General features: G+C 52.1%; 1 protein-coding gene across 1 annotated transcript in view; it reads right to left on the bottom strand.

Annotated features, from left to right (window-relative positions):
* Nucleotides 1–302: 302 nt before the first annotated feature.
* plxna3 (plexin A3) overlaps nucleotides 303–24,816 on the bottom strand; it is a 76,194-nt gene continuing 51,680 nt past the window's right edge. Inside the window, exons 9-31 of the mRNA XM_067239098.1 lie at nucleotides 23,548–23,748; nucleotides 16,274–16,370; nucleotides 15,542–15,732; nucleotides 14,900–15,048; nucleotides 14,508–14,628; nucleotides 13,533–13,669; nucleotides 12,817–12,987; nucleotides 12,359–12,452; nucleotides 11,919–12,161; nucleotides 11,264–11,407; nucleotides 10,322–10,556; nucleotides 9,268–9,410; nucleotides 8,302–8,558; nucleotides 8,042–8,108; nucleotides 5,979–6,125; nucleotides 3,074–3,233; nucleotides 2,539–2,642; nucleotides 2,221–2,317; nucleotides 1,714–1,904; nucleotides 1,446–1,615; nucleotides 1,079–1,291; nucleotides 768–918; nucleotides 303–398 (exon numbers count right to left, since the gene is read on the bottom strand). Coding sequence (XP_067095199.1) covers nucleotides 303–398; nucleotides 768–918; nucleotides 1,079–1,291; nucleotides 1,446–1,615; nucleotides 1,714–1,904; nucleotides 2,221–2,317; nucleotides 2,539–2,642; nucleotides 3,074–3,233; nucleotides 5,979–6,125; nucleotides 8,042–8,108; nucleotides 8,302–8,558; nucleotides 9,268–9,410; nucleotides 10,322–10,556; nucleotides 11,264–11,407; nucleotides 11,919–12,161; nucleotides 12,359–12,452; nucleotides 12,817–12,987; nucleotides 13,533–13,669; nucleotides 14,508–14,628; nucleotides 14,900–15,048; nucleotides 15,542–15,732; nucleotides 16,274–16,370; nucleotides 23,548–23,748 — 3,579 coding nt within the window. The remainder of the gene's footprint in view (nucleotides 399–767; nucleotides 919–1,078; nucleotides 1,292–1,445; nucleotides 1,616–1,713; nucleotides 1,905–2,220; nucleotides 2,318–2,538; nucleotides 2,643–3,073; nucleotides 3,234–5,978; nucleotides 6,126–8,041; nucleotides 8,109–8,301; nucleotides 8,559–9,267; nucleotides 9,411–10,321; nucleotides 10,557–11,263; nucleotides 11,408–11,918; nucleotides 12,162–12,358; nucleotides 12,453–12,816; nucleotides 12,988–13,532; nucleotides 13,670–14,507; nucleotides 14,629–14,899; nucleotides 15,049–15,541; nucleotides 15,733–16,273; nucleotides 16,371–23,547; nucleotides 23,749–24,816) is intronic.

Here is a 24,816-nt window from a genome sequence, read left to right on the forward strand (position 1 = left end):
TGGCAGGTCAGGGGTCAGGGGTCAGGACACACAGGTAGTGGTCTGTAGGCATTGGGCTCAGTGTGCTGTGGTTCTGTGTTGTGATTGTCCAGTGTCTCCATGTCTCCAGGCCCTCCACGGGGTCTTCCTAGCACAAGCTGTGGATGCTCTAACACAGGTACCTTCACCAGGTCACCAACCGACCCCCCCAGCCCTCCCTCGCCCCCTCCCCCGTTCTGCTGCCCCCCCCCCCCCCCCCCCCCCCCCCCCCCCGCCCCGTTCTGCTGCCCCCCCCGCCCAGCCCCACCCCCTGCCGCCCAGCCTCAGCTGCTGCCAGACATCAGGTTGATGGCTTGTTCCAGTTTGTGTCTCAACTTGTGTTTACGGCAGTAACCATCCCTGTCCAGAGCTGTCAGGATCTGGAGAGCGAAAGATGGAGAGAGACAGAGAGAGACAGTGAGAGACAAGGAAGGAGGGAGAGAGAGAGAGAGAGAGAGAGAGAGAGAGAGAGAGAGAGAGGGAGGGAGAGAGAGAGAGAGAGAGAGAGAGAGAGAGAGAGAGAGAGAGAGAGAGAGGGAGGGAGCGAGAGAGGTACAGAGGGAGGGAGAGAGAGAGAGAGAGAGAGGGAGAGAGGGAGAGAGAGAGTGTAATCCTTCCACAGCGTAAAACACAATTTCATCATCACGCAGTTATTATGTTCTTGACTTTCAACCGACTCTCCAATTAGAGGCAGTCAGAATGTCCCTGAGTGGCCCCTCCGACCCCCGCCCATACCCCCGGGCTCTCACCTCCTCCTTGTACTTGTTGATGTAGAAGTAGAGTTCACTGAGCGCGCTCAGAGTGTTGAACTCGGTGCCATGGAGACGAGACTGCTCCACCAGGTAGGCATCCATGTCTTGGTCACTGATACTGGGCATCTTACTGATGTCACGGTAGTACCTGAGGATGGACGACAACATCATGTAAACAACAACAGCAATAAACAGACTGCGGATGAACAACCGTGCGAGTTGGCGTTTGCCCTCACATCTACACCCAGCTCTAATAGGAATGTCTTTGGACTTGTTTGAGGGTGTGTTTTCGATTTGTCTGCCCTCACCTCTCCACCCAGCTCTTGTAGTTGGGGATGTCCTTGGCGTAGAGCAGCTTGTTGGAGGGCGAGTCCTTCCCCAGGCGGTGCTCCGAGGTGGAGCAGGAGTCCATGAAGGTCTGTGCCACCACGGACAGGCAGGCGTCTGTGATGCTGCTCTTGTGGATGTCAAACACAAACTGGGGGTTCTTGATCACGTTCACCCAGAACCTCAGAGGGAGGCTGGGGGAAGGGAGGGAGGGAGGGAGGAGGAGAGAGACAGAGAGAGACGTTTCAAAGTGAGACCGAGCGTATCTAAAAGCTGGTTCTGTGTTGTGACCTTCAGCAGCTCCACGGTCTCAGCTCCACGGGCACCCAGTGGCGCAGATGGTCTTACCAGTTGCTCTTCCAGGTGTGTCGCACGTCCGGGTCGGTGATCTGCCGGCGGTCAGCCTGCTCGTCCAGGAAGTCAAACATGTACTTGATGGCGAGCGGCAGGGCGCTGCCGCGGTGGGCCGTGCTGAAGACCGTCTCGAACAGGTCGTCCACAAACTTCTGCAGCGTCCCCTGGTGGATGGGAGGAACATGGAGGTGGTTCAATTACATGATCTCCGTCAGAGAAAGTCTCATGTTATTCAGACAGGGTGGAGAGACGGGAATGCTACCTTTGTTGCTAGGAGACGGGTGAGGTAAATTTCGGAGACCATCTTGCTGCCGCGGTCTCCCTCGCGCTGGTCGGCGTGTTCGTGGTTCTTGACCAGGTGCCACAGCTTGGTCCCTGTCTCCTGGTCGGGCGTGATCATCGGAGCGCGGGAACGCAAGCTGTCTGGACTGCTGGACGTCCGCAGCAGAGACTCTGGAAGGGCGACACACACACACAGTCAGTCCCACACACACACACACACACACACACACACACAGTCAGTCACACACACACAAACACACACAGTCAGTCACACACATATACACACACAGTCAGTCAGTCACACACACACACACACACACACACACACACACACACACACACACACACAGTCAGTCACACACACACACACACACAGTCAGTCACACACAGTCAGTCACACACACACTGTCACACACACACACACACACGTGTCAGCATGCACACCTACACGCTTAAAGCCAGACATGCCACACAAACACACACGCACCATATCTGCTGAGCGAGCGTGTGAAGGTGAAGGAGTTGGCGATGTTGTAGGCTGACACCTGCTTCTGGACCAGGGCCACCAAGGAGCCGTCTGTCACCTGAGGAACAGCAGCATGAACTACATCAACCACACCATCAAATCCAAACCACATCAATACCTATATGAACCATATCGGTATCTAGATGAACCCTATCAGTATCTATATGAACCACATAAATACCCATATTAACCACATCATTACCCATTCCAACCACATCATTATCTATAATATCAATGAGCCATTTCAAAATGCGTTCACTAGTTTATGTGTGTACTGACCTGGTAGTGAGCCAGTGTGTTGAGGCGTTTCCAGTCGCTCTCTATCTTGGTGGTCACGTCCTCATCCTGCAGGATGATCCTGGTTAGTCGACCCTGACGCCACTCTGGGGGGCGGGACACAAAGAGAGGAGGTGATTGGTTACAACAATCAAGTGAGGTCGAAACTGCTGCAAGGTCAGTGTGTGTGTGACTGTTTGTTTAAGCACGTGCCTGTGTGGTGTTTCTGTGAGTGTGTTTACGTGTGACAGCGAGTCTTTTTGTGTGTCAGTGTTTCAGTGTGTGTGTTGCTGGTGTGTCTTCATTCATGCATTTTTACATTTACATTTTTGGCATTTAGCAGACGCTCTTATCCAGAGCAACTTACAGTAAGTACAGGGACATTCCCCCGAGGCAAGTCGGTTGAAGTGCCTTGCCCAAGGACACAAGGTCATTTTGGCACGGCCGGGAATCGAACTGGAAACCTTCTGATTAATAGCCCGATTCCCTAACCGTTCAGCCATCTGACCCCCCAATGAATGCGAGTGGGAGTTCTCACCCAGATCCATGTCGTCCGCCTGCTGTCTCTGGGAGAAGGGGATGCCCTTGTACACAGCATCCAGCAGCTTGTCCTTCACCTGTGTCACCGTGTCACAGTTCAGCACCTTGACAGGCACCTCTGTCCCAGCCTCGCCCTCTGGAGGGATACACATCAGGGTCTGGAGGGAGCACACACACACACACACACACACACACACACACACACACACACACACACACACACACACACACACACACACACACACACACACACACACACACACACACACACACACGCACACACACACTTTCAGTTAGATATTCATGTAATGTATTTGTGTCTTCTGCTGTTGAGGCCATGACCAGCACTGCACGGGGTCTGACAACAGTAGCTACAGGTCATGTATTCACCAGAGGAACTGTGAGTGCTTCTGTCTACAGTAAATCTGCTATGTCCTCAGGTGTTAGTTGTGAATCAATCACTTTTAAACTGTGTTTTATTGATAAACCTCCCCAGAGATATGAACGGGCTCGTCGATAATGAAGATTTCATCTGTTTGGAGACAATCAGAGAGAATGGGGGCGATCAGCGTGAGTTATAGTCCAGACGATGGTCAATAGAGAACTGACAGAGAGCATTGATTAAAGCACAAACTGGGATTTATATGACACAGCCAGCGAAGAAGGTTGGGGGAGGAGAGGAGGAAGAGGATGTCTGCTTAACGGTTTTGGTGTGCTTCTCATCTCTGTCTCTCTTACAGCTCTGTCAGTCACCATGGAGATATCCCAGCCTCTGATTGGCTCACAGTGGTGGGAATCCAGTCTCTGATTGGCTCACAGTTGTGAGATTACAGTCTTTGATTGGCTAACAATGGAGAGATGCCAGCTTCTGATTGGGTCAAAGTTATTTATTACCAGCCCTTTGATTGGGTTACAGTCAAGTGGTACAAGAGTTCAGTTGCAACATAAGATATAAGTTAAATATTCTGGTGACACATTCAGAAACATTATATTTCTGTAATGTTTGAAGTTTTGATAGACTCCTAGACGAATAACCTTTGATCTTGCTAACATGAATCAATGTCCTGTGACTTTGTGGAAGGTACCTCCCTGCACTGCCTGTAATACTTAATGAAGTACTTATCATATTAATAACCAGTTTGATCAAATATAATGATTCTTCCCAGGGTAACCACGGTGAACAGTAATCAGTGAAGGTCGGGGCTGATGGCTGTAGAGGTCGTCTCTAATGGGCAAAGGTACTGGGCATGCTCCATAGCGCCTGTGGTGCCGCGCTGTATAACTCCATGGGGAGAGCGCTGGCATGTGCCAGGCGTGTAAATCAGGTGATTACCACGGTGAGCAGCTGGCAGCCTCTGCCCATCTGTGGGGCTGTGGGCATGGCAACACACCTCGCCTAACCTCACAAGCACTCTCCTCCGCCTGCCATCCTCCTGATTCATCCGTGGTCATGGTAACACACCTGGCCCGTGCCAAGCATCTGTAGGCATGGATACACACCCTGCCAGGCAACACACTCCTACACAACGCTCACGCCCTGTGGCCCCCACACCGGGCGCTACCCAGCCGTGAGAAACATGCCTCAGCGCTCCACCAGGCTGGTTATCTCTACTGTACACTGACCAACCAGAGAGAGGGGGGGGGGACACACACACATCACCCTGGTCACAAAGGGGTCCTGGTGACGAGGGTGACAAACGAGGCGTGTTAACATGCTTAGATGGGCATGTTCAATACGAATACTGATAAAGGCATATCGTCATGGCGACTCGACAACAGCTTCAGTCACCCATACTATTTCTATTGATTATAGAATAGAATAGATAACGGATATTGTGCTATATAGATGTCTCTTATAGTCCTTTACTGAGGCGGCTCTCTGTGTGTGTGTCAGCAGCCCCTAAGGGAGTATCTGTCCCCTAGACTACTTCCTGTGACATCTACCTTTCTGTCTATCGACCCCTCTGAGAGAGGTGCACATTCCAGCTGCCAGGGAACCATTCACTGCTGAGAAACAGCCTCACACTCCCCTCAGCCAATGGGAAGTCACAACAGTGCGCTGAACCCAGAGGCTGTTTGGCGCATGGTGAACTGGCCCTGTACTCAGGGGCAGGAGGTGGGTTGCCATGTGGGAGATAGACTAAGTCTCTTATCTGATTGGTCAGACTGGATCTGTCCCCTCCCTTGCATGGAAGCCCATCGTGTCTGGACATGCCACTGCAGTGTTCTACAGCTCTCCAACATTTACTAGTGAGGAATAGCTAGCGAGATGGCATACTGCTGACTCCTAGAATAAGTTGTGTGTGTGTGTGTGGGGGGGGGTGTGTGTGTGGGTCTTTACGTGTGTGTGTGCCTACCAATGCATCTTACCCAGTCAGCTGTTTCGCCATATAAATAATGAACATGAGGTAATATTTGCAGTATTCCTGTGCTGTTGCTCTGGTGCCTGATACGATACTGTGTGAGGCGTCAGGGTTTTATGTGGAAGTCAATGGGCTTCGGTGACGCCGGGTAAATCATTAATAGTTTAAGTGTAGTCCTTCCTGGCAGGACTGTCGGCTTGGCAACCGCGGTTCGGTGGCTGGCTGGCGGGAGAGAGGCTGGGAGTGGGAGGGGTGTGGTTTATGGGGGGGACCATCAATCGTGTGATTGGTTTGACTGATTAGTCGCCCACGGCAGGTCAGACTGTGATTGACTGCTGAGTGGGTCTGTTCCAGCAGCTCCGCCCCCGCCATCTTCCCACTGGCTGAGCTGGAAACTCTCCCAGCCAATGGGACAAGGCGAGAGCCCCTTCCCATACTTCTTCAAACCCTGGTTTGTTTACGTAGGGGATGAGATTCCCTGTTGATGTGCGCAGCAGACTGTGTGTGTGGGAGTGTGTTGTGTCTGTGTGTGTGTCTCACCAGGGTCTTGTAGTCGATCTGCTGTCGTATGAGCTTGTCCTCGCTGAGGGAGTAGCGGGCCTCTCCGGTGATGGCGTCTATAGGACCCTTCTCCATCTGCTGCTTGATGGCACAGTACAGCATGAAGAGAGGCTCTCCTGCACACTCCTGCAGACAAGAATGGAGAGAGAGAGAGAGAGAGAGAGAGAGAAAGAGAGGGGGAAGGAGAGACAGGGAGATAGATAAGGGGAGAATAAGTGAATAAGAGAATAATGAAGAGTGCAGTAATCACTTCTCAACATGGTGGTGAAGAGGGAAGGTGGAAGTCGCCAATTACCTACTTGGAACACACACACACACACACGCACTTGCAAAGACTAACTAGGCAGACAGAGAGCACTGTTATTTAGTCCTTAGGCCTGATTAGTGTGACGTCCATAATTACAGGGTGGTATCCTGGGTCTCTGGCTGGCTGCCTAGGCACACTGAGGGGCATTCACTGCCACCAGCATGCCAGCAATCACGGGGACCACACAGTCCTCCACTGGCAACCCCCTCCTAGCACCCTGCTCTGCACACGGCCACTCTGACGCCCTGAACACACGTCGCATGGACATTAACGACCACGAACGCGGTTCGTCGGATGTTGATCGAACGATCGGCAGGCTTGTGGGGCGAGCCCCCGGCAGCGTGGAAGCAGGTGCTCGGCGACACGACCGGCCGCTCCTGCTGTAATGACACATGACGGGGACAGTGTTCCAGTGGGCGGCGGCTCTCTGAGGCTCTGTGACACCATGTGTTGTAGAGACGCCAACACCATCTCCTGCCCCGCTTGGCTAATCACTATCATTAGTGTCATACAGTACTGAGGCTGGAGGTGTGGTTCTGGGGGCAGGGAGTCCTGGCCAAGAAGAGTGGGGGACTGGAGAGGTGTGTGTGTGTGTCTGTTTGTGTGTGTGTGTGTATGTGTGCTTGTGTGTGCTTGTGAGAGAGGGTGTGAGTGGTCTGTACCCAACATGACTGCAGTGTGAAGGGAGTAGGCAGGGTGGACTGTTTGTGTGTGTGTGTGTGTGTGGGATCAAATCTTTCAGGTGGTCTATAGGAGCCAATATGGCCGCTTCCTGTTCCATACTATGCCTATTATGCTGCTGTGTTACTCTGCAGTGTGCGTGCTTGTTTGTGTGTGTGTGTAAGTGCAGGGCAGAGAGAGTGTAAGTCAGTAGCAGAACATCAGGTCCATTGTGCAAGGAGGGATAACTGCCTGCTGGAATGTGCTGTTGGAGGGAGGCCAGAAGTGTTTAAGTTACATCAGTGCAGATGTTAGAGATCTTAGAGCAATCCACCAGCCAGCCACCAGCCCTCTCCTGGCCTGCCCCCTGCCTCCTCCTCCCCCTGGCCTCTCTCATACCACCAGCCTCCTCCCTCAAGCCTGCCTCCCTCCTCACTATAGCCTCTCTCCTCACTCCGGCCTCCTTCCACACCCCCGGCCTGCCTCCTCACCCCTGCCTCTTCACCCCTGCCTCCTCACCCCTGATCTGCCTCTTCACCCCTGCCTCCTCACCCCTGATCTGCCTCCTCACCCCTGCCTCTTCACCCCTGCCTCCTCACCCCTGATCTGCCTCCTCACCCCTGGTCTGCCCCCTCACCCTGCCTCCCTCCACACCCTGGCCTCCCACAGTCAGCACCCTGATCTGACTTCAAAATGACTAGAGTGACTGCAGTTAGATGTCATAGTCATTCATTCATGTGAGGATGAACCGCAAGTGTCTCTGGCAGGCCAGATGAGGGATAATGTTCTCATGGAGGGCTATAGTGTCTCACAAGGGACATTTAGAATCCCTCGTTCAAGGTGTTTGCTTCTGACAAATCCTCTTGGTAAGGCGAAATAAATTCAATTTAGAAGATTTAGTCTACAAGTTCCCTGTCTGGAAGGACTTAAGGAATTAAATGTTTGTAGAAATGTAGCTTTTTACCTTGAGTCTTTCCTTGTGCAATATTAATCTCCATGGAGCCGAATACATGGAGGAACCGATCGGTGTGTGTGCGTATGTGTGTGTGTGCGCGTGTCCAGATGGCGTCCTTACCTTGAGGAACCTGTGAAGTAGGAAAGTGAACCAATTGGTCAGCATCTTCTCTGCCACGGACTCAGTCCTGCAGGAGAGATGAGAACACACACCGATCAGCCTCACACACACACAGCAGCGACACAGGTCAGGAGCAGGGGTCAAGGACCGGCCCACAGTAGTAGAGATCCTTCCCATGGTGTACGAAGCGGCTCAGCGTGCACCTCTCCCTTGTTCTGATACGTATTTCAGAGGGGTCAGAGGACAGGGGGTCAACGCACCTTCTGAGGAGCAGTTTGGGATGGTTCCTGTTCTCCAGGTTCTTCTCTATGAGGTCGGCCAGCAGCTGTTTGAGGACCACGGTGGCGTACTCCATGCGGCCCTGCAGCGCCGCCATGAGGAGGGAGGCCACGTTGCCCCGGTCCCGCATGGAGAAGGAGCGCTGGGCCTCCAGGGTGTGGATGAAGGTGAGCAGGAACATCTTGTTGTGGAGCAGCTGGCTGAACAGACGCAGGGCCTTCTCCACGTTGGCTGGAGACTGGAGGGGACGTGTGTGTGGGCGTGTGGGAGAGGTGAGGTGTGTGTGCGAGAGAGGTGAGATGTGTGTGTGTGTGTGGGAGAGGTGAGATGTGTGTATGTATGTGTGAGAGATGAGTGGCGAGGTGTGTTTTGAGGACAGACAGCAGAGAGAGAGAGACAGAGAGAGAGAGAGAACTGTTAGTCTCAGTAAGGCAGCATTAATAAAACCTTGGAGGAGGTCCTTCCTCCCAGGCAGCTGCCTGTCTTTGCAGTGTTTCAGCAGTCCAGGTCTCCAGACAACCAGACCACTGTCTCCTGAGAGGCCGCTACAGCCACGGGCTTTCATTAAAAAGAGAGGAGGAGGACAGAGAGAGAGAAGGACTGAGGGAGGAAGAGAGAGAGCTAGGAAAACAGAATTCCGCAAAGCCTCGTACTGAGGTAGAAGAGGGGAGGGGAGGGAAAGGATCTATCGTTGCTTCCATCTATCTTTTTGGCAGAGAAACAGTATTAAAGAGGTGAACTTAAGATACCTCTGTAGAGCTAGAGGTACCAAACCAGACCACTGACATATCAAGTATGCAGAGACAGAGAAGAACAGATATAGTATTAAAAACAGTAGAAGAAGGAAGAAAGAAGCAGCAGATCTAGTATAGAAACGGGGGGAGAGGGTGGAGCAGATCTAGTAAAGAAACGGGGGGAGAGGGTGGAGCAGATCTAGCACATCTTACATCTAGCTCCTTGAGGACGGGGTGCTCCTCAATCCCGGGGAACATGACCCTCATGGTGTAGGTACGGTACTCCAGGAAGGGGATCTTCACCCCGTCCATGTCGTTGGTCAGCTCCTGGATGTCTGTCTGCAGCTCAGCGAACGCTGCAGGACACACGGGGGGTCAGGGGTCAACTGAGTCCTGTGGACGGTGTTGAGTGGAGGCGTATGTGGTGGAGGTGTGTGTGGTAGAGGTGTGTGTGGTGAGGCGTGTGGGTGAGGTGTGTGTGGTAGAGGTGTGTGTGGTGAGGTGTGTGGTGAGGTGTGTGTGGTGAGGTGTGTGTGGTGAGGCGTGTGGTGAGGTGTGTGTGGTGAGGTGTGTGGTGAGGTGTGTGTGGTGAGGCGTGTGGTGAGGTGTGTGTGGTGAGGTGTGTGTGGTGAGGCGTGTGGTGAGGTGTGTGTGGTGAGGTGTGTGGTGAGGTGTGTGGTGAGGTGTGTGTGGTGAGGTGTGTGGGTGAGGTGTGTGTGGTAGAGGTGTGTGTGGTGAGGTGTGTGGTGAGGTGTGTGTGGTGAGGTGTGTGTGGTGAGGCGTGTGGTGAGGTGTGTGTGGTGAGGTGTGTGGTGAGGTGTGTGTGGTGAGGCGTGTGGTGAGGTGTGTGTGGTGAGGTGTGTGTGGTGAGGCGTGTGGTGAGGTGTGTGTGGTGAGGTGTGTGGTGAGGTGTGTGGTGAGGTGTGTGTGGTGAGGTGTGTGGTGAGGTGTGTGTGGTGAGGTGTGTGGTGAGGCGTGTGGGTGAGGTGTGTGTGGTAGAGGTGTGTGTGGTAGAGGTGTGTGTGGTGGAGGTGTGTGTGGTAGAGGTGTGTGTGGTAGAGGTGTGTGTGGTAGAGGTGTGTGTGGTGGAGGTGTGTGTGGTGGAGGCGTGTGTGGTAGAGGTGTGTGTGGTGAGGTGTGTGGTGAGGCGTGTGGGTGAGGTGTGTGTGGTAGAGGTGTGTGTGGTGGAGGTGTGTGTGGTAGAGGTGTGTGTGGTGAGGCATGTGGGTGAGGCGTGTGGTGCTAGCAGGACCAGGAGGACACCTACCCTCCTTACACTCCAGAGCCACCCGGGACTCCAGGTTGTCCATCTGCAGCTGCAGCCTCTTGAGGGTGCGGTCGGCGTCGCGGGTCTTCCTCTTGTAGGCGATCAGCACGGCGATGATGGCGATGAGGAGCACGCCGCCGCCCGCTCCGATGCCGATGATGGCGGGCAGGGTGAGGACGCTGTCTGAGTAGATGTGGAGCGTCCCTGGGGAGAACTCCATCCCCCCCACCATGATCTGTGGGACACACACACATCCCCCACACACGTACCACACACATCACACATACATACAACACACAGCAATCAGATTTATGTGTTCATCTGTCTCTTAATAAACCATGGCTTTCCATGGTTTACAGTAGGCACAGTTCAGTAAGTAATTCTGGAGCCCCCAGTTCCAGTAACTACCTAGCAACACGTCCCAGGTTGAGTGCTCTGAGCAGGGTCACATGTGGGCAGCTCTCCCTCCCCCTCCTCTCACACTGCACGATAATGAGCTTAGACCTCCTACCACCCTGCACACCAGCACCACCTTCAACCTGTCAGTCCTCCATCGCTCCCTCTGTCCACTATCCCTCCTACCTCATCTCCACCCCTCTACCTCTCCTTACCCTCCTTCTGTCCTACTACCCCTCCACCTTTCCCTTCTTCACCCTTCCGTCCCCCCACGCCATGCCTCCATCTTTCCACTACCCCTCCTTCCCGCCCTCTATCCCCCATCCCCTGCCTGGGTGTGAATTATTGAGTGGTGGATGGAGAGAGAGATTGAAAGAGTCATTAACACGTTCCTCTCTCCATGTCTCCAACCCCCCTCCAACCTTCCCGTCTTTTCTCCTTCCCTACCTACCTACCTACCTACCTCCCAAACCTTAGTCGCCGTTCAACACAGATATGGGCGGGCAGGTGAGTATGATGTCATTGACATTACAGAATTGACATTACCAGAACTCGTTGCTCTCCGGTCAGCTCCGGCGAATCACAGAGCAGCTGGGACTCGGACACGGTTAACAGGCAGGGCGTCTCTCCAATCATCACGCTGTAGTTGAGGCGGCTGTTGCCGGGGGCGGGAGGAATGAGATTCTTTCCCTGGTGACAAAAGAGGTTCTCTGCACTTAGACGACAATGATATTCAGCAGCCTGGAGCATAAACAACCCTGACCACAACACTGCCGTTCTACTGAGGAAAATAAGATCACACACACAGACACAGACAAACACACAAAGGCCCTCATACACACACACACACACACACACAGAGACACAAACAAAAACACAAACAAGACACACACACACAGTTTTAGCTCTTCCTAAGGGCCAGACGGTCTCCTGTGTGTCAGAAGCTTCCATCAGAACCCCAGGCACCTCATTTACTATTCTTCAGATAGGCAGGGTTCCAAGTCCCCCACTTGTGTGATAGATCCAGGCATTTACCATGAGACCAAAAGGTCACCCCCTAGTTTGAGCTCCTTTACCATCTCCTCTACATAGATCAAAAGTGAGTTCACACTTTCACCATTAGACCAAGAAAAGACCAGCCATCCGCTCAGGACTGCGACCCCGCCACAGAGGGAGGCCCAGAGGGAGGAGCTCTCCTCACCTTCAGGATGATGGGCGAGCCGGGCTTCACCTCCAGGATGCCCGCGTTCCCCAGCGGGTCGAAGGTGGGGTTGGGGTAGTAGGTGAAGGGGGTGCCGTTAAGGATGAGGAGGCTGGACACGTGGTCTAGGATGAGGCCAAACTCGTCCGGGTGGAGCCCCCCCTCCGGGGCTGAGTGGGGCCGGGTGTAGATGATGCCGGGGGCCAGGCAGGTCATGACCTGGTCACTCACCACCGTGCACACCTGGGGAGGGGGTGAGGAGGGCTCAGCCGGGCTGCGTTCCACTCTCAATCACTTCATGGTTGGCTTCGGGTATGTTACTTTTGTGACCTGTGTTGTGCCTTTCATGTGTGTGTTTGTGTTTGTCGGTGTGTGTGAGTGCACGCGTGTGTACGATGTGCGTGTGAGGGTGTGGATCCGTGTGTGTGTGTGCTGCTCACGTTAACGGTCTCCACTCCTCCGTACTTGGACCGGACTTTGGGCTCCTGGATGGTGAGCAGGTTGGTTCCTGTGACGGTGATCAACGTGCTGCCACTGTTGGGAAGAGAGGAGGACACGAGAGAGTGGATGAGAGCAGAGGAGAGGAGGAGAGCAGAGGAGGAGAGCAGAGGAGAGGAGGAGAGCAGAGGAAGAGAGGAGAGCAGAGCAGAGGAGGAGAGCAGAGGAGAGGAGGAGAGCAGAGGAGAGCAGAGGAGAGCAGAGCAGAGGAGGAGAGCAGAGGAGAGCAGAGCAGAGGAGGAGAGCAGAGGAGAGCAGAGGAGAGGAGGAGAGCAGAGGAGAGCAGAGGATAGGAGGAGAGCAGAGGAGAGCAGAGGATAGGAGAGGAGGAGAGCAGAGGAGAGCAGAGCAGAGGATAGGAGAGGAGGAGAGCAGAGCAGAGAGTGAAAGCTAAACTAACTTGACGATGCTCCAGTTGGGTTCGATGCTGAGGATGGTGGGGTCCTCGGTGTAGATGTATCGTATTTCGGTGCTGGTCACCTCCGCCTTGTCAATCAACAGACGGATGGAGGCGGGGCCAGTGCCAGACTGGGACGCGGGGGTCACACACACTATCTCCCTGTTGGTCCTCCTGAGCCGGGAACACACACAGGGACCGGGGTGTTGACTGGCTGTATATGTACTGTCTGTTAACTGACTGCCTGCTGACTGACTGCCTGCTGACTGACTGACTGACTGCCTGCTGACTGCCTGCTGACTGACTGCTGACTGCCTGCCTGCTGACTGACTGCCTGCTGACTGACTACCTGCTGACTGACTGCCTGCTGACTGACTGCCTGCTGACTGACTGCCTGCTGACTGACTGCCTGCTGACTGACTGACTGCCTGCTGACTGCCTGCCTGCTGACTGACTACCTGCTGACTGACTGCCTGCTGACTGACTGCCTGCCTGCTGACTGCCTGCTGACTGCCTGCTGACTGACTGCCTGCTGACTGACTGCCTGCTGACTGACTGACTGACTGACTGACTGACTGCCTGCCTGCCTGCCTGCTGACTGACTGCCTGCTGACTGATTGACTGCCTGCTGACTGCCTGCTGACTGCCTGCCTGCTGACTGACTGCCTGCTGACTGACTGCCTGCTGACTGACTGCATGCTGACTGCCTGTAGACTTACTTGACAAACAGACACTCCTCCTGGGCGATGAAGACCCTGACGCTGCTCCCAGCCTCCAGGTGGACGCCAGACACCGTCAGTCTGGTCCCTCCAGACACGGGTCCCCTCTCTGGGCGCACATGGGTCAGAGTGGGGGTCTGGAGGAAGAAAGACAAGACACACGCATAGAGTTAACACAAACACACAGTGTTAATACACACACAAACACACAGTGTTAACATGCACACAGGCTATATTTGTGTGGGGTGGAGAGACTCACATCACACACACTCAAACTATTACGGTGCACTAATGTCCTATTGAAAATCTCCATTTTAATGAATATCTGAAACAAGAACGCCTGATTCTCATTATTCTGCTGGTAATTGCTGTGCTCTGAGCCTGGTAGAACTGTGTGTGTGTGTGTAGGTGTGTGTGTGTAGGTGTGTACCTGTGTGTGTGTAGGTGTGTAGATGTGTAAGTGTGTAGCTGTGTGTGTGTGTGTGTGTAGGTGTGTGTGTGTAGCTGTGTGTGTGTGTGTGTGTAGGTGTGTGTGTGTGTTAAGCTCAGTGACAGTGAGTGGAGTTAGCGTGCTTCATCCCAGCAGTGATTAGCAGGCAGGGTAATTGTCCTGTCTCTGTCCTCCACAAGAACCCAAATCCAGGCTATTGATTGGTCGTTTAAGGCGACCAGTCAGCGCTCCTCATCTGGGCTTCCCATTGACGAGCAGACAAGATAACGGCCAGACAGAGCCAATGTGCTGCTGTCGCCCGGGTGACGGGAAGGCTGCTTAATTATTGCACGTCAACACTGGCTAAACTTTCCACCTCCGTATTAAAGTGTGTCTCTGTCAGGTCTGCCCTCCTGGAGACACATACATTTCCACTATTCAACTTAGATGGGTTCTACATACAAGGCTTTCTTAAAAAGGGGCCAGTTTAATATAGTCAATGTCATCTTCAAAGTCATTTGAAATGTGTAAAAAGGCCCACGCACCACGAAGGAGTAGGTCTGTGAGGACTGGGTGCGGTACTCTGCACTGCACACCCCGATACACAGCTCCACAGAGCCCCCGGGGGAGTGAGGCAGCAGGGCCTCCGCCATGTCACACACGATCCTGCAGACACACACACACAGTCCATCATCAACATCACATCTGAAAACATACATTTTATAATTTGCTGTTTTTTTCTGGTTAAAGAATTATAAATATATACGTATGTATACACATTTAGGTCATAAAAAGGTAGTATACATAAATATACTAGTACAGATAGTATACATATAAATGAACGTGTAGTATAAATACTTATGGATAGAAATGTGTATATTTATAGAAGTTATAAATAAATAGAGATATTATTGGTGTATAAAATAATGGCGTGTACCTCTCAGCGCTGATGTAGTCAGAGGGGACGGGGATGCACCGGACCCCAGCCACCTGGACGTGAGTGATCTCCCTCACCTGCAGCCCCAAGTTCTCCCCCTCGATGGTGACCAGCGTGCCCCCCTCCCTGGGCCCTGTCAGGGGACGGATCTACACACACACACACACACACACACATGGGAGCACACACACACACACATAGGTGTGCACGTGCACACATACATACACACACACACACACACACACACACACACACACACACACATGGGAGCACACACACACACACATAGGTGTGCACGTGCACACATACATACACACACACACACACACATGGGAGCACGCACACACACACACACATAGGTGTGCACGTGCACACATACATACACACACACAAAGGTCGGGGTTAGGGAGAGCCAATCAATCAACGTGATTCAATCAGTCAGGGCCTGTCAAGGTTGAGTCCCAGAGTGCATTACAGTGCATTGCACTGAGAGCAGGCAGGGGCAAGGGTTGGAGAGAGGGACTGGAGGGAGGGGCAGGAGGGAGGGGCCAGAAGCTTTTCTAATCACATGGACTGTCCCTCACAACACATCCGTTCACAATATTGTACCAGACTGCAGTGTGTCGTCGGGGTGTCGGTTACCTTGGTGATGCGGGGGTGGCTGCAGCGCAGGTTGTGTCTCCCGTGGTGCATCCAGTTCTGCTCGGCCGCAGGGCAGTGCTGTCTCAGGAGACACTTCCTGCTGTCCAGACACCAGCCACAGTCAAACTCTGCACTGGCCTTCAGACACTGGCCACAGCTGGACCTCTGGGCCTCGCACTTATACAGCAGGGCTGAGGAGGGAGAGAGAGAGACAGAGAGACAGAGAGACCAAGAGACCGAGAGAGAGAGAGAGAGAGAGAGAGAGAGAGAGAGAGAGAGAGAGAGAGAGGGAGAGACAGAGAGTAGAGAGAGAGGGTGTAGAGAGAGAGAGAGAGAGAGAGAGAGAGGGAGTAGAGAGACAGAGAGTAGAGAGAGGGAGTATAGAGAGACAGAGAGTAGAGAGAGAGGGAGTAGAGAGAGACAGAGAGTAGAGAGAGACAGAGAGTAGAGAGAGAGTAGAGAGAGAGAAAGACAGAGATAGGGTTGAGAGAGAGAGCGAGTGAGAAAGAAAGAGGTAGAAGAGAGAGCAATTTACTGGACGGGCCCTGGGGTTACATAAGACATATAAAGTTAGATTAAAGCCTGTTTGAGTGTCCTGGTTATGTGTGGTGTTGTAGGTAATTCATGTAAACCTATCAGGTAGCCCACGTCTAAGAGAGTGACGATGACTGACACCTTCATCTTTTGTATCTGGTGATGAGATGCTTCTCCAGGGTGGGGAGTGACACACACCTTTCATGTTGGGAGGCTTGTCTATGAAGAAGTCTCCATCCCACACTATAGAGAAGTCCACCGGCAGGTCCCCTGACTCGTCGCCCTCGTACCAGTACTGTGACACACACACACACACACACACACACACACACACACACACACACAGATAAGCAAGAAGCCAATTTCAGGCGAGAGAGGAGAGAAGACAAGACAAGAGAGAAAGGTACACAGGAGGAGAGAGATGAGGAAGGGGGGGAGACAGGAGGAGAGAGATGAGGAAGGGGGGGAGACAGGAGGAGAGAGATGAGGAAGGGGGGGAGACAGGAGGAGAGAGATGAGGAAGGGGGGGGACAGAAGGAGAGAGATGAGAAAGGGGGAGACAGGAGGAGAGAGATGAGGAAGGAGGGGGGAGACAGGAAGAGAGATGAGGAAGGAGGGGGGAGACAGGAAGAGAGATGAGGAAGGGGGGGGGGACAGGAGGGGGGGTGATGGTGTTTTTACAGGCGGTGTTTAAATTAGCAGAGTAACACAGAGAGCACTTAGTGTTCAGCCCACAGAGAATACTGCTGATCACACACATCGATCCCTCGCCAGAAACTGCTCGCAGTTCACTCCACTGTCAGAAGGAGGATGAGGCCCAGCCAACCTGTGGGAGTGTGTGTGTGTGTGTACGTGTGTGTGTTTGTGTTTGCAAGCATGGCTTGCCTAGTCTGTGACTGTTTTCCCAGTCTCAGTCGTCAATCTCAGTCAGTCAACCATATCACCAAAACAGATATGCTTTGTGCATACTTAACGCATCCATATTCCAGACAAGTTAGTTCCATCCAGTGGGAATGTCAGAGGAGGTTGTTGACGGCATGGTACGGCAGAGCCACACCCAAAGTAATAGCACCTTCCCAGGCTGAAGTGTGGGAGAGCCACCACAGCTAGCAGCCATCCACAGCCAAGCTGACTGGAACTGAAGATCTGTATTGACTAATGCCAGTGGAATGACAGAAGACTAATGTTGTGTTGCGGTTTGTGTGTGCGTGTATGTGTTTGTGTGTGTGACTGATAGAGAACTAATGATGGGGGTTAAAGGTGAGTGTAGACAGTTTGTGTGTGTGTGTGTGTAGAAGACTGATTGAGAACTAATGCCGAAGCTTAAAGGGGATTGGAGACAGTGTGTGTGTTCGACTGATTGAGAACTAATGCTGGAGGTCAAGGGTGATAGTAGACGGTGCGTGTGTCCTGGAGTCCATCCACCCATCCATAGCAGAATGTGTAAACACTCCTGAGCTACACACCAGCACCTCCGGGCCCCACCCGTCAGGGGGGCACGCTAACTGCAAAATCATCTGGGGTGTGCGCGCGTGTGTGTGTTTGTATTCCTGCATGTGTGTGTGTACGTGTATTCCTGCATGTCTTTGTGTGCGTGAGTATTTCTGTGTGTGTACTTGTGTGCACATGCTTATATCAGCATGTGTGTATGTGTGTGTTAAATCTTTGAACAGCTGCTGTGGGACATAACTTGGAGGCAGCGAGGCAGAGAGAGAAGGAGTGTGAGGGTGCTGAAAGGCCCAACTGAAGATCGGTGAACCTGTTGACACAAGGCACCACATGCTTCCACATCTCTATAGGGACCTGCATGCTGCGTGCGTGCGTCTCAATAACAGAGGTAGATCATGGATCAGCAGCTCGGTGGTTAGGGTCACTGGATGGCTGTGTCCATATCCCATCTCCTCAGAGCTCAGCTCAACCAGAGAGAGTCCGTCTACAACCCAGAAGCTTCTTCAGACAGCTGACGGGCTACACCATGACAGGGAGATCCTATACCATTGTAGTCCTTCATTCCCCAAATCAAAGCCGTCAGCGAGTAAATAAGCAGTGTTCAAAGCCTTCATACACCCCCCCCCCAACTCCTTTACTCATCCTTACTGCACCCCCCCCCCCCCACACACACACTCCTATCTAGATATGTTGTGCCCCCCCCTCCACCTACCCAAGAGCCAGTGATGGGCTCCACAGGAGAGCCGTGCACAGCGGATGTATTTTTGGTACTAATGTCTTTTCTTTGCCTCTCCATCTTCTCAAGAGAAAGCTGGGCAGCTTTAAGGAGATTAGTTTGTGTATGTGTGTCGTATTGTGAGCACACACGCGTGTGTGTGTGCTCATATGAAGTGTGTAAAAGGGTAGAACAAGCTTTTTGTGTCGAACCGAACAATGAAGCTCATCTCAGATGCTGCTGAATTGATTTCCCCCTCCTCATCCCCTCCTCCTCCCCTTCCCCTTTTCTTCCTCCACCTTCTCTTCCTCTGCATCACGTCTTCCTCTCCTCCGAGCAGGTGGGTCTGGGCTCTGTGACTGGGTTCTGATCAGAGACAGGCTGGCCTCGTTCTGTCAGCTAACCGCTAACCGCTAACATAATCCCACTGTCTAAAAAACCCCAAATCCATTACTACATCCTGAAGGAAAAATGTTGCTCACACACACACACACACACACACACAGAGACACACCCGCGCGAAGGACGTCATGTGGTGCTGCCGGCTAGAAGACGGCTCGACGCTGAGGTCGTGATTTAGCGTTGGGCCTCTTTATGCGGCCGCTCTCTGAACACATGAGAGCCGTTGCTTTTAATCATTAGGACTGTGGAGGAGACGAGGAGGATGAGAGAAGAAGCCTGCGAGGCACCACGGGTCAGGGGCTTGTGCATCAGTATATATTAATACTCTGACTGGAGACTTCTCTATGTTCGGTTGACTAAAAGCAACATACTCATCGACTAAATCCGGAGAGCTTCCTGGACCAAACCAGACCTCCTGACCAGGAGACATGGGAGGCTGGAGCAGTGTAAATGATCGTGACACCGTTAGTGTGTGCGTGTGCGGAGATGTGCGTGTGTATATTTATATAGACTGGAGGCAGATGGAGTGTGGAGGCACCAGTATTTAAGCAGGCTGAGCGTATGTGGTCAATGTCTCTCTGTGACAGAGTGAAAATCAATTCACCTTAATGACAGCCTTTTTACTGCTCATTTAATTAACATTCTGCATTCCTACCACTTCAGCAGAATTCCTGCTGGAAAAAGAGCGTTTTCTCCCACTCTAATACACAGTCATTACTGCGGAGACGGTATTAAGGAACATAAATGATACTTTCGCAAACGGCTGCTGCGTCGGTTTAGCAGCCCTGTGATGAGGTCACCTGGGGGAAAACGTGAGTGCAGTGGCCGTCACCAGCGACACTGCTGAGGGAACAGACACTGCGATGCCGTCATCTGGAATCTTCCTGTGAGCAATAACGGTGGGGTCGAAGGTGACCACATAAACACAACCTCCTGGCTGAGGGTGAAATGATGTCACCCAGATCTGCATGGAACACTGTTAAATACTTGGGGTGCGTTTGATTTGGTTCACTTTGACCAGTGCTCAAAAAGAGGACTGGTCCCCAAAGTACAGCCTCTGGTAAATGAAACACACCTGATGCCTTGACCTGTGTCGCCGACCCGGGTTTGACGTCAGGTCTGGGACTCGGTCTTAGAGACAGAACAGTACAGCATGTGACTTAATAGAACTCAAGACACAGAGAGAGGCGGAGGGGGAACTAATGCTTTGATTACTCCATTAAGATTGCACCAGCTGAGCCTCATCCTCTCTCATTATTGGAGCTGAGAGATGCACACACACACACACGCACACGCACACACACAGAAAAACAGACAAATGCGCGTAAATATACACAGAAATGGATTGACACACACAAGTAACTCACACATTGAAATGGAATGACAGAGAGAGAGAGAGACAGAGAGAGAGAGAGAGAGAGAGAGAGAGAGAGAGAGAGACACACCAGGCAGGATACTCATCATTCAGCCTATTGACTGGTCACATTATTTATTAGATCCGAGAACACCTGCTTCTGACAGACACACACAGAAACACACACACACACTTCCATGTTAACACACACACAAACACACACACCTATGTAAACCCACACACAAACCCACACATACACACAATTGTTTATTTTTTTTACTTGCCTGCTGCAACTTCTCAATTTCCCCTTGCGGATTAAAAAAGTAAGTACAAGTACTGAGTGATGCAGATAACTAAGCTCCCTCGGCTGGTTGGATGCCTCCTCTGAACTTAAACCTGATCTGTCACGCAAACAAATAACCACCAAAACAAACACTTCCTACTCATTCACTGACATTTTACACAAACTCATTTCCTGGTGATTTCCTGATGATTCATCGTCACTATTCATTATCTCCACTCAGACATTAAATCCATTGACTGCTATTGTGGGGTGCTGTGCATAGAAATGGTGCCCACACTAAATTCTGCTGCTGTAGCTCTGTGTTTGAGTGGCCTTCTAGAGCAGAGTGACACAGCCTTTCCTGTGCCGTAAGTCAGACTGACAGGTGTGGAGGTCTGGACTAAAAAGTAGGCCTACCCTAACCCACTAATGTTGACCACACGTCCTCACTTAACCCCCAACCGTAACCCGCCACAGTAGGATGGACAGTCCATACCTCTCTGTAAGGTAGGCTGTGCACAACACAACCCAATGCAGTGCACGAGGCTTCCATTCTGCCTGAGAGAACAGTACACAGCAAGCTATTAGACACACACACACACACGCTCACTCTCACGCGCACCCACACACACCGGAATGTTCCTGCTGGGCTCTCTGATTGGCCACTTGTAGAGCATAATGGAGTAATGAGTCCATGCGGGCTCTAAGTGTTTTTATTCAGGGCCCAGCCACTGGGCCGCTCCGCAGTAATGCCAGGCTTTGTCACGCCACTCTCTATTGAGAGGCTGGGGCAGAACTTTGGCTTTGTCTGAAAAGCCGGTGCTGTACGTTACCCCGGCAACGCTGCCCAGGTCTGTCACCGAGGGGTCAGTGGCGCTTAGCAACACTTGCGTTTGCGGACTATTTTGGACAAAGTTCTCTCCCGTCTTGCCGGAAAACGATGGAAGTCTCAGTGTGTATGTTCTGATTAGGAGGTGAGTGTGCGCCCCAGAAGTTAGGAGGGAGTTGTGTGTGTGCGTGTGTGTGCGTCATGTATAACCTAAAGCCTGCTGTCAAGACGAAAATGCATAAAACGCACAAAAACCTTTAGACTAGCACAGCAAATGCTTATTGAGTTTCAACTCCAAATGCTTGATTTATCATTTCTTTGAAAGGTTACGTGTGTGTGTTTTTTGTGCATGTGAGTGATGAGTGTGTGTCTGTGTGTGTGTCTGTGTGAGAGACAGCCTAAGTATGAGTGTGTGTGTGTTTGTGTGTTGATTTATTAGGCCCATGGCAGCACATTGCTGATGTGTGCAGTACAAATCAAGACTGTGGACGGAGAGAGGGAGGCAGGAAGCACAGCACCTTCCTACTGCGCCCCGGCCAATCACAGCCAGCGAGGACGTCACCTAGTTACAGAAAAGACCAACAGGCCGACATGGATCAGTCTGAACGATGTGTCTAATCTCAATAGAGAATGTCTCTGACAGAATATGTGGTCAAAGGTGAGCTGAATTTGCCCCTGGGCTTGAACATTAGGGATTGGTTTAGTGGTAGTGTGTGAGAAAGGGGCGTGATTTGAGGAGGGGTAGGGGGGGGGGGCAAAGATGTAAGGAGACAAAGAGAGGTGAGGGGTGAGGAGGGAAGGAGGGGTGAGAGGGAGGGAACGGTGTGGAGTCACAGGTAATCACTCCACTAATTAAGCTACACATCCCTCAATCCAGAGACAGGGCAGAGGAGATGGAGAGATAGAGAAGGGGCAGGGGGCGGAGATGGAGATGGAGTGATAGAGAGAGAAGGGGGAAGGGAAGAGGAGGGATGCATAGATTGGGAGGGGGGGAGGGGAGAAGATGGAGAGATACATAGGGTGAGAGAGGGGGAAGGGGAATGAGATCAGATGGAGGGAAGAAAGAGTGAGGGGGGAAGGTATTACTTTCCTGAATGGGGGAAGGGAGAAAGAGAAAGTAGAAAGAGTGTAAGAGAGAGAGAGAGAGAGAGAGAGAGAGAGATTCCTTATAGAGGTCGTGAACCTTGAACCCCAGGCCCCTACTGCCCCCCATGTCAATCGGGGTTCATATGGGGGGATGGGGTGTGTGTGTGTGTGTAGAAGGAGAGAAGGGGTGGGGGTGTTCAGAGACAGGGAGAGTGATATGGGAGAGTGAGTGAGTGAAAGCAGATGGAAGGACAACAGTTGCTCCTCCAGGTGGGGTGTGTGTTTGTGTGGGGGGAGGGGCTGTCTAAGAGCCTTCAGACAGCTGATTGCCAGGAGGAGCGTGTCAGACAGGGAGAGGACAACAATAAATCGTTTGGTGGGCAGTGGGGCTTGGGTGTGTGTCTCTGTGTGTGTTTGTGTGTGTGTTTGTGTGTGTGTGTGGGTGGGGGCAGCGGACGTGATGCTCATTATTAAATTGCCACGGGACATCAATAGTCCTGTCGAAGTACGTGCTCCCACAGCCTGACCCCCTGCCTGCAGGGGTCAGAGGTCAGGTGGAGACACACTCCCTGACAGAGACAGGTCGGCCCCCTACGTCTGAAACATCCGTCTGTCTCGGAAACACACACCCCAGTACACACACAAATCTCACACACACACACATAAACACTGCAAATCACATACATACACTCACCCAAACATACAAACACACACATGCATAAACCCTACAGATCACACCCACCCAGTGCCCTGTCCTTGGGTCACATGACCAGCTCCAGCCATATGACCCACCACATCATGGAGACGATCTGCTAATTATTTGACAAGATTCCCCGGGGTTACCGTGGCAACCAGATGGGTGACAGAAGGCTGCCGTCTGTAATATTACTATGAGACAGAGGGAGGGGGAGGGGGGGGGAGAGCGAGAGGGAGACAGAGGGGCAGCGAGGGGGAGAGAACGAGAGAGGGAGAGAGAGTTTGGGAGGAGGCGCCAGAGGGAGAGAACGAGAGAGGGAGCGAGCGAGCGAGAGAGAGAGAGGAGACTCTCAATGTCAGCTCACTGACATGTCACATTTTTCATTGGGATTGAGAAAATAAGTTTTTAATGTTTAAAGGAATTGATGTGTGTGCTGATGCTGCAGATAACATTCCTCTCCTCCAGACTCCACGCAAAGTCACCTTGATAGCCGCCTCTGCATACCCTCTCCACACAGAGAAAGAGAAAGAGGGTGTGCGTGGAAAGGCATGTGTGAGTGCGTGTGTGAAAGAGAGAGAGAGACAGAGCCAGACAGACAGATAATTAGACGGCCGGACAGACAGTGTGAGGGTGTCGTCATGGTGTTACTTAGCTCACCGAGGTGTTCTGACACTGGATGCAGGAGCTGTTGAATCGCACGGCAGGGATACGCTGGCTCTTGCCCTGGATGTTGAACACACACTCATAGTTCTTCTGGCCAGACTGGGGCTGGGGAAGGTTCCGGGCCCGCAGTGTGATTGGTCGAACAACCCCCGCCGGGACCAGGATGTCGCTGGTCGGCAGGATCTGGGGACAGCCCTGAGAACACACACACACAAAAATACACACAGACACACAGTGTAACGAGTTATTAAAAACCCACCCAGCAAGGACAGAGCCCAAATGTCTGGGAGCTGACAAAGCAAACAATAAGTCTAAAAATGAATAAACATGAATAAAACAGAAAATTAGGAAAAAAAGAAACATGAAAGGGTTTCATTATTTAATGAAACACTTGGACTCTAAAAGACAAAAAGATGATAAAAGCTGAAGGACACGCTGAGAGGAGAGACAGTGGAGATTCATGCTGAGAGCAGCAGGGAGGTGCGGAGGTGGATAAATAATATTATCCACTACTCTGGTCCTCACTACTCTGGTCTCCACTACTCTGGTCTGATTACTGTCTGTTCACTACTCTGGTATGATTACTGTCTGGTCTCCACTACTCTGGTCTGACTACTGTCCGTTCTCCACTACTCTGGTCTGATTACCGGCTGGTGTCCCCTACTCTGGTCTCTACTACTCTGGTCTCCACTACTCTGGTCTGATTACTGGCTGGTCTCCACAGCAGAGCTCATTGGAGCGAAGGCAGGAAAATTAAGCTTGTTAATAAACTGTCACTTATTAGTGGTTCTGTCCTGGGCTGAAGAAGACGTATTGATCCCAGATTACTGTCCAGAACCATGGCAGAGCTAGGAGTCCATTAACTGGATCTGGAACTGATGCAACGACCAACAGACAGGGGAAAGACCGTATCAAATGGTGCTAAACTTCTCTACCCAACAACCGTTTGTAATGCAGTGTTAGTGTTGCTACAGCAGCTGCAAGAGTTCTGTCAGCAGTTCTCACAGGGCTGAATGGTTGCAGGCCATCTAGTCTAATATGACGTCCATTAAGCACTGAACAATAATCAAGAAGCTGGTAGCAGTGATTTACCAGGCTGGAGGGCATAAATCACTGCTGGTGCTACCTGCCTGTCCCCCCCCCCCCCCCCCCACACACACACACACAACCATGCATGCACAAACACGCATGCACACACAGTAGTAGTCAGGCACACACACATTTACAGACAGGGGCAGGCACAACACTCACACACCCCCACAC

The sequence above is a fragment of the Osmerus mordax genome, chromosome 7 (assembly GCF_038355195.1).
Source record: "Osmerus mordax isolate fOsmMor3 chromosome 7, fOsmMor3.pri, whole genome shotgun sequence".
NCBI lineage: Eukaryota > Metazoa > Chordata > Actinopteri > Osmeriformes > Osmeridae > Osmerus > Osmerus mordax.